The following is a 10,000-nucleotide window of genomic DNA, read 5'->3' as shown; positions in this document are numbered from 1 at the left end:
AGGTCATGCCTTCTGCGAATAAATTGCTGAATAATATTTTTGGGCTTTTACAAAGAAAGTAATTGTCTATGTACGATAATTTTGGAAATATTGAAGTTGAAGCATTCTATAAATAGGAAGAAATATGATGTTTATGAGATTTTCAAATGTTGAGTGATTTTTCCTAAGCACACAAACTATTAGTCATTGGTAGAAGGTACACTTCCACTGACTCAGGAATCACCATAGTCTACACTTACAACACTACAGCAATTCTGTATCTTAATTTCTACCTTAACCCATTCACGCCGGGGCAATTCCGGCTCTGAATGGTCAGAATGCCGGGGTTCTCGAACGCATAAGCCTAACGCCTCCGGAGTTTTGGGGGCACTAGCTGCTAGCCTGGGCTGTCCACTCGCTCACCCCGAGTGCTGGCCTTGACCAAATATCTTGTCTGATGCTAAAACCACGAAACATGTCAGCACGTCATCCGGTGCAAATGGGTTAATTAACAATCAAGCACCATGCAGGTTTACATGATGTATGTTGACAGAATGTATGCTAAGGAGTGTTGTTAGTCTTTTCCAGAACACTGAAGGCATGGAGGCCATAGTGATCATTTGAGCCACTGGTGATGGAATAAGAATTGATCAGATGTGGCAAATTTGCCTTAGTTCCAACATATATCACTATTGTAAAATGAAAATTAAAAGATGCAGTTTCTTTAACCCTATGATCATCACAGCGGGCAGTCTACAACACTAGCATCACTAAAAATTAGAGGGATGGAGGAAGAGTTTTCTCCACCCTCTGGGTAGCGCAGACTAGTCCAAACAATATTTTTTCCATAAATCCATCAGAAAAGGCAGGTTTAGACTGACTTTGGAACCCTCTAGCTCTGGAGCTAGCGTCGTTACAGCCATAATACTCAATGATTGTGTGCGCTTCAACTGTGAGCATATTGTGTCATGTACGCATTGACTCCCAACTTTTTAAGCCTAATCAGTGCTGATATGTATGTCATGACACCCGTATGCAATGGGTTAAGATTTGCTCCCCTGCTAGGCCTACTTTGTGTATAGCAATCGCAGTAGCTTCAGCATTTACTTCATGAGACAAATTGCGGTTTTCAATCTACTCATCTTTTTGTGTAAATAGAGTTTTGACTGAGTCCTTATGTTGCAAATACAGGTTTTGAATACATTATCAATGTGAACTGATAATGGAATTGTCAAAATTTATCAATGTGAACTGATAATGGAATTGTCAAAATTGCTAGTAGATGGCTGCACATATGCGATGTTTGATAAGTATTTCAAATAAAAATGAGAGTAAATAATAATGTACAACACATGACATATAGGGAATAGGGATTCAATAAATAGTTTTGCTTGAACTGTGATGGAAATTTGAATTGTGGAATATATGAAAAGTGCAGAAAGTAAATGTAAATTTACATTCACTTATCAACATTCATGGCTTTATGCATCAATCATTGCTACAGCATTATTCATAAAAGCTCCATTTATTTTTTATTAAGAGAAGAACCTGTAGACTACACTAACATAACAGCGTTTCTTGAGTGTCTTATTCTGAATAATTTCCGAATAGCTATTTAACCTTTTGACTACTACTACCCTAAAACAGGGTTTCATGGTTCATAATTAACTCATTGGGTGTTATTGGCCTCATATCCCTAGGGGAGGAAATAGGATTTACAAAGATAGTGAAAAGTCTCCCTATACCAGGGGCGGGCAAACTTTTCAGTGTAAGGGCCCCATAAAAAATTCACATTTTTATTGGGCCACATATTATTTTAACCAAAATTACAAGTATTTAGATTAGACAAAATAAAAGACTTTTAACCCATTCACGCCGGGGTGATCCGGCTCTGAATGGTCACAATGTTGGGGTTTTCGAACGCATAGGCCTAACGCCTTGGGATTCTTGGGCACACTAGCAGCGAGCCTGGGCTGTCCGCTCGCTTACTCCAAGCGCTGGCCTTGACCAAATATCTTGCTGGCGTCTGACGCAAAAACCGCGAAATGATTCAGCACGTCATTCGGCATGAATGGGTTAAAGAAAAACATGCAATTAATATTTATTGATTAATTTTTAATTCAATTAGTTTCAATTAATATGATATTTAGAGGGCCACATGACTTCCTTTGGCGGGCCACAAGTGGCTTGTGGGCTGTAGTTTGCCCACACCAGCCCTAGACCAAAAACTCCAAGCCAGTGCTTACACTTAACCCATTAACCCACTCACGCCGGATGATGTGCTGACACGTTTCGTGGTTTTCGCGTCAGACGCCGCCGACGAGATATCTGGCCAAGGCCGGGGCTCAGGGTGAGCGAGCTCACGGCCCGTGCGCCCGAGAATCTCGAAGCGTTCGGATGATGCGTTCAAAAACCTTGGTATAGTGACCGTGCAAAGCCGGAATGGCCCCGGCGTGAATGGGTTAATGCAGGGTAACATGATATCACATGATGGCACTTGATGCCAGGCATGTGATATCTTGTCATGGCTCTTCATATGGCTGGCATGCTGGGTGATGTTCGGCCGCAGCCAGAGGCGAATAGCCTGAGGCATTAGGCCTACCGGTTTAAAATACCCAGGCATTTAAACCTGTTGGAACCAAAAGTGCCTCATCAATATCAGTTTAAGATGGGAGGTCACCCATAATACTTGTGAAATGCAGTATATGCCAGACTGACAATGGGAATCTCCAGTTCCTGAAATTATACCATTTAGGCTATATAAAAGTCAAGAGGTTAAAGGATAAATGTCAAAACATATATCAAATCTTTGTGTGTTTCTAGGTGACAATACATTTTTTAGGAATTAAGTCTTGACCTGCAGGATTTAAAAGTATTGAATTGGCAAGGTTTGCTTATAGGACTATTAAAATTTCCTAATTGAAATCAGAAATAAATTTTTTGGTTAAACATTATTTGTAATTCCAAGTTGATAAGTCCTTGACTTTTATATATACAAACATAGACAATATAAGTTAAAACTTTCTTTTATTTAAGGGGGTCATATAGGTGTTTATTTCAGAAGAGCTATAGCTTTTAAATTTTGATGTGTTATTTGCCTGTGTTCCGTTATGATGATATGTGAATTTCATAAAGTTTGGGTCATAACTTTTTTGTGTGATTTATTTTGACAGGTTTTAATTATTTTCATATTTAATACAGCCCATAATTTTCAATCAATTACTTGGTTGGGGGGGGGGAATCCATAAGTATCTTTCATATATGTCTAAAACATGGCTGGAGGCAATTGCTTGTTCTTGCTTTGTTTTTTTGGGGGGGTGGGAAAAATATAGAATTTCAGCTTTAAAATAGATAATAGTATTTAAATAATAGTATTTAAAATAAATAATAGTAATCATTTGGCTAAAAAAATGCCCTTTTAACCCAGTCACAATGGGGGCATTCTAGCTTTGCATGTTACAATGCCGGGGCTCTCGAACGCATAGGCCTAAATCAGTTAAATAAACGACGCCGTATGGCGTCCCCCAGCGAACGGGCCTTGAATGCGCGGTACCGTAGTGTACCACCCGTCCAGAGAGGGTTAATGCTCTTTCAAATGATACTGAGCAATAGACAATTACATAAAAAGTAAGGATGAAGTACTATGTTGAACCAGAAAAACTCTTTCTCGAGATACCTCTAACATTTTTTTTCCATGTCTGCCCAGTGATGACGTCATGCTGTGAGTGGCTTTAAATCATGCGGATATTTAAGTTTCACTGAAAAAAAATTCTGGTATGGTAATTTGCAGTGTTGTTGATGCAATAAGTGAAGAAATTGTTTTTGTCATTTGCCAAAAAGATTTGTCAAAAATCACACCCATATGTTGCTCTTAACCTGTTAATGTCGGGTGATAAGATATAACATCAAGTGGTGGTAGTACTTGCCGTAGGGGATGAGATATTTTGTCATGGCCTTCTGTATGGCTGGCACGCTGGGTGACCGGACACATAGTGGTTGGCTGTGGCCAGAGTGGGCCAATAGCCCAAGGCGCTAGGCTTACGCACTTGAAATACCCCAGTGTTTAGACCATTTCAAGCCAAAACAGTCCTATCGGCAATGGCTTAACCCATTGCCGACGGGCCTGGCAACCCACTACTCTGGGCCTAAGTAATATCGGCTGGGTGGTGATGCCAGGTACTGTGATGCGACACATGCAGGCATAAACAATTTTTAGGGACGTCACACTGGTGTGACGCCCGTCATCATGCACTTTTTGCCATGTCAAACAGGTGTGAGACCCCGTCGTTATTGGGTTAATATCTACACATTTACAGTTTATTTGATGAAATATATTTTTAACTTATTTTTCACAATGTTGTGCTAAATGGACAGGAAGATAGTGTTATGATATGCAGGTCGTTAATGATTTGATTTTTTAATTGAGCTTCACCAAAGCCTAAACAATTGATTATGAAATGCTTTTATCAAACATGTTTGATAGTGTCTTTGTTAGTATAACAAGAAAGTAACTCAAATTTTTTTTTCATTTTTCAGCGGGCATTTTGGCCCTTTTGGATGAGAATGAAGATCAGTTACGAGTTTTTGCACTGGAGAGACTCAATGAAATAACAGATACCTTCTGGCCAGAAATTGCAGACTCTATCCAGAAAATGTAAGTTATATACTTTAGCCTTAAGTTTTGCGTATTTAGACTGTTTGACCATTACCTTGTCTAAGACTTATTACTTGTGGCAGGAGGAGAAAATTAAATTTCTTAAACTTCAATTAGTTATGCCAAAATATTCTCAATAAATGAATTTGCAGATAGATGTTTAGATGGATGAATAGATATAGGTATGTTATTGTAATATTTTAAGTAATATTTTGAGAATTTATAAATAACAATTGACAAGGAAAGTTGAGTTGGGCAGAAAGGGATGAAGAATTTAGAATTGACTTTTCACTCTTACAAAAATATCAGAGCAAAAAATACGATAGTAATAGTAATGATGTTTTCCTTATATATGTATATATTTTACTTTTTTTTTATAATAAAGGCACTATTCTTTTTTTCTTTTCAGTGAAAAACTTGAAGAAAATGGCGAATTTCCAAAGCGAGAGTTGGCTGCTCTCGTTGTATCCAAAGTTTACTTTCATTTAGGATCTTATTTAGACTCCCTCACATATGCATTAAGATCTGGTCCAATGCTGCATCAGGATCGGAACCAGCTTTACATTGATACAATCAAAGGTAGGTTTTATATAGTACCACATTAAGAGGAATTTTGTTCATGGATATTTTCTGTTTTTTATCGTGGATATTTGAATTAATCTTTTCAAGAAAAAAAACATATAACCTATTTCTTCTTTTTTGACAGTTCATGCCATTGATCACTATATCAAGTTGAGGGCCCAGAAAGATGCAAAGATGGATGCCAGACTAGAAGAACTGCTCAACAGTATGTTCAAGCGGTGCATCAATGACCAGCAGTACCGCCATGCCATTGGCATTGCACTAGAAACTCATCGCATGGATTGGTTCCGAGAAGCCATTATGACTTCTGTAAGTCAAACAGAGAATCTTTGTGATATACATGTCAACAATTTGGATACACATAATTAAGAACAATGAAATTCAGCTATGGGGATGGGTTACATTTCAATGTTTCCTAAAGACTTATAATGGTGTCCAAATTTCTTTTTCTCTTTCTGTGACATTCTCGAAAGGAAACCTTTGGCACAAAAATTGAGGCATTGTTTCCTTTGTAAAAAAAAAAAAATCCTATTAGGAAGTGATTGTTGTTACACTTAGAATTTCTACAAGTCTTGAAATTATAATATGCTTCAATATTAATATCTGTAAAGCCTTGAGTTGTTATATTTGTTTGAAAAAACTCCATATATATTGATAAATAAGTATCATATTTTTAAAAATAGAATTAATTACTTCTTTTCAGGATGATATTGTTGGAAGTCTAACATATTCCTACAAGATTGCCATGCAGTACATTGAACAACGCAAGTTCCGTGATGAAGTTTTAGAAGAGCTTGTGTCTCTCTACCAGGGCTTAGATACACCTGACTATGTAAACATGTGTCAATGCTTGATCCACTTAGACAAGCCCCATGAAGTTGCTTCCATCCTTGACAAACTTATCAAGAATGACAGTCTAAAGAGCGAGGCAATGGTACGTTGTGGTTCATTATTTTTCTTCTTTCTTTTGAATTTGATACACATGCTCAAGGAATGCTTTTTGTGAGAGTGTGAGAGGGAGTGAGTGTGTGAATATGTTAATATGTGAGAGAGATTTGAGTGAATAAGTAAGTAAGTACATATGTGTGCATGTGTGTGCCTGTAATTATTGCTGTTACTAGGTGCAACCACCAGATGCCACCAGTTGCGACCACTGCTGGCACTAATTGTAACCCAAAGGAGGAAGGTTTCTCTGCAGAAGCAGTTTATTGGGGTGGCCTGATAACACATGCCTCCAGCTGGTGATGCTGGAGGTCAGAGCTGTGTGCACTGCTATTCTGTTCTGATATCCTCTGCTTCTGCTTTCTCTCTCTGCCTCCTTTACCCTTCCTTATATTCAGTGATAGTGTGGCAACATAGACAAACTAGGAAAACTTTAACTTCCTTAGGCATCCAGGCTAGCAAATACACCGGCAGCAGCAGCAGGTGTGGCTAGAGGCAGAAGGGAATAGGAAGCAGGAAATTTCATGTATTGAGGGAATGCCAGCTCTTAGTATTGAATTAATATATTAAAGCTTAGTTCATATCAGCCAGTGGCTTCATTCATAATAGTCAATTGGAAAGTGAGTGTGAGTGTCTTATTTTTTCTTACTTTTTTGTATTAAATTCTTAAACCATGTTTGTATGTTCTATATATGTAGACAGATTCTTGCTTTCTATAAGTATCAATTTGTGTAATAGAGAATGTATATAATATCAGAGATTATTCACATGTAGAAGGAATATATGGGTGTGGATGTGATTGCATGAGCTGACATCACTGATAGGGTTTTATGAAATAATATCCAGTTGATTTGTAACAAAATTAAATTTGAAGTATATTGTCATATTGTCATTTAATTTCAGGATAACGAGCTGATGGCATATCAGATTGGCTTTGACTTGTACGAGAGTGCCACACAAGATCTCCTTTCCCATGTGCGCCAAGGCCTTCGAACTACTGCCCCTGTGCCCTCCCTCCTTAAAGATGTTGATGCTGTGACTAGTGCTGCCTCAACCTCGACAGCCCCTGCAGAGGGCTCAACCTCAGGCGCTAATGAGGATGAAGAAATGCCTGCCCCACAAACCGAAGAAGAGAGTGCGGACACAGCAATGAGTGAAGAGAAGACATTAGATGATTTGGTAATTAGCAGGAAATTATTTTGTTTTCTTCTGGTTATTGTAGTTTGAATTTGTAGTATGTTTTATCCAAAAAGATCAGTATATAACTTAGATAAGTGTTGCATACATTATTAAATATGTTAAATGTAGATCAGTTACAGTCTGTCAGTGATAATGTACCTACATTCTACTGAATTGGTATTTACCCCCTTGTCTTTGATTCTGGATAAGGCATATATTGTATATCATTAAAAGCATACAAATTGAGGGTTTAGGCTAACCTGGAAGGATTTCACTCGAGAACTAGTGCCATAAAGATCCATGCTTATATGGTACCCAGAACAGAGACCACCTTACAATGGCATTGCTTACATAGGTGCCATCTGGATTTTTTGCCAGTCTGTGCCATGGCATATATAGAAATCATGCAGTGTTGATGTATTTTTATATAGATATTTTTCATAAATGTAAACATGTCTACTAGGTTCAGATTCTTACAAGAATTAGGTTTCTATTTATATGGGTGACTATATAAACATACTTAATCTATTATAATTTTCTATTTGCATGTGTACATATGTATTCCCTTATTTTTATACACATATGTACGATTATATATATGTATATATTTTTTTAAAGACCGAATTGGAGAAGACTCACCAGAATCGTGTTGCAAATCTTGCACGAATTCTTAGTGGTGAGATGACCATTGAGCAACACCTTCAGTTTCTTATTGCCAATAACCACACTGACATGCTGATCCTGCGGCACACGAAAGAAGCTGTGAGAGCATCAGTATGCCACACCGCAACTGTTATTGCAAATGCATTTATGCATTGTGGAACAACTTCTGACCAGTTTTTAAGGTAATTGTCTTCCTTTTTCTGTTATCAGGCTTAATATCCTTTTTATATGTTTTGAAAAATTGCACTAATTGGTTTCTTTTTATAAATTTCTATGACTGTGAAATTGGGATGCATCACATTAGAGGGAAGGGGGGGGGGTCAGCAATTTGATATCATCCAGTGATAGTATAAGAGGAATGGGGAGAGAAAGATGGATAAATGCTTCAGGCAAGCTTATAATGATTCAGGTCACCTTCAACATTGATAGGCTTCATATGCTTTGTACCATTCTTTTCAAAATTATTTTCCTAAATTATTTGATCACATATATTATAATTGGCTTTTTCAGAGATAACTTGGAGTGGCTTTCACGTGCAACAAATTGGGCCAAGATGACTGCCACAGCATCTCTTGGTGTTATTCATCGTGGACATGAAAAGGAGGCTCTTACCCTGATGCAGGCATACTTGCCCAAAGAGTCTAACAGCCCTGGCTATGCCGAGAGTGGATCTCTCTATGCTCTTGGACTTATTCATGCAAATCATGGTGCCAATATCATCGAGTACTTGCTTAATCAGACTAAAGATGCAACCAGTGATGTAAGTAATAAAAAAAAAAGTAAATCCATATATCTAAATATGTATTCACTATAATATATTACTGTAGTTATTATCTTATTTGAAAATGTGTCCTGCATAGTGAGTATGTGCCTCAGTTATTATATATATATATATATATATATATATATATTATATATAGGATTATGCCAATATATATATATATATATATATATAATTCGAACGCCCCGGCATTTGGACATTCAAGGGTAGAATTCCCCCGTCGGGGATGGGTTAATATATATATTTTTTTTATCTGACAGCACAGTAAATGTTAATTACACCCTCACTCTTATATGCATTGTAACTCAGATTTGTCATTTTTCATGCATATTGAATGCTCAGACATGTGCAGGAATATAGACATAAATGGAAGCAATTAAGACAGATAGGTATAGTAGAAGTCTGGAAAGGACTAATTAGACACAAGCACACAGACAGATGTTTATGATTAAGCATTATTGTAGGTGGCATTAAGTGTATGTGTGTTTTGTTGATCATTAGTTTTTATGATTAAACTAAACATTATTTTATCTCCAATTTTGTCATCATGAGATTAATTATATTTTTTGTATACTTCAGATCGTCCGGCATGGTGGCTGCCTGGGACTTGGTCTTGCAGCCATGGGAACACAGCGCACAGATGTTTATGAGCAGTTGAAGTATTCTCTCTTCCAAGATGATGCTGTCACTGGAGAAGCCGCAGGTCTAGCCATGGGCCTAGTAATGTTAGGATCAGCAAATGAGCAAGCTGTGTCTGATATGGTGAATTACGCAAGAGATACACAGCATGAAAAGATTCTTCGGGGATTAGCACAGGGGATTGCATTAACCATGTATGGGCAGCAGGATCAAGCAGACCGACTCATTACAGAACTCAGTGAAGACAAGGATGCCATTCTAAGACGTGCTGCAATGTACACTGTTGCAATGGCATACTGTGGCACTGCCTCAACACCTGCAATGAAGAGGCTGCTTCACGTAGCAGTCTCTGACGTAGATAATGATGTCAGACGTGCAGCTGTAGAGGCTCTAGGGTTCTTGTTGTTCAGGTCACCAGAGCAGATACCAAGCATGGTCTCCCTTTTGTCAGAATCCTATAATCCACATGTACGCTATGGTGCTGCTATGGCTCTTGGAGTTGCTTGTTCTGGCACTGGACAAAAAGAATCTTTGGGATTGTTGGAGCCACTTACAAATGACCCTGTTAATTTTGTGCGCCA

General features: G+C 37.9%; 1 protein-coding gene across 1 annotated transcript in view; it reads left to right on the top strand.

Annotated features, from left to right (window-relative positions):
* Positions 1 to 10,000, top strand: part of Rpn2 (Regulatory particle non-ATPase 2) — an 11,713-nt gene that overhangs the window by 491 nt on the left and 1,222 nt on the right. Inside the window, exons 2-9 of the mRNA XM_043018312.2 lie at positions 4,516 to 4,633; positions 5,043 to 5,212; positions 5,340 to 5,524; positions 5,919 to 6,149; positions 7,061 to 7,336; positions 7,955 to 8,181; positions 8,510 to 8,759; positions 9,360 to 10,000. The exon at positions 9,360 to 10,000 is cut by the window's right edge and continues 1,222 nt beyond it. Of these exons, the coding sequence (XP_042874246.1) occupies positions 4,516 to 4,633; positions 5,043 to 5,212; positions 5,340 to 5,524; positions 5,919 to 6,149; positions 7,061 to 7,336; positions 7,955 to 8,181; positions 8,510 to 8,759; positions 9,360 to 10,000 (2,098 nt within the window). The remainder of the gene's footprint in view (positions 1 to 4,515; positions 4,634 to 5,042; positions 5,213 to 5,339; positions 5,525 to 5,918; positions 6,150 to 7,060; positions 7,337 to 7,954; positions 8,182 to 8,509; positions 8,760 to 9,359) is intronic.

This window comes from Penaeus japonicus, unplaced genomic scaffold (genome assembly GCF_977035675.1).
Source record: "Penaeus japonicus unplaced genomic scaffold, GWHDUDI00000001_assembly GWHDUDI00000003, whole genome shotgun sequence".
Lineage (NCBI taxonomy): Eukaryota > Metazoa > Arthropoda > Malacostraca > Decapoda > Penaeidae > Penaeus > Penaeus japonicus.
The sequence above is the reverse complement of the archived record's forward strand: the minus strand, read 5'-3'. Positions and strand labels throughout refer to the sequence as shown.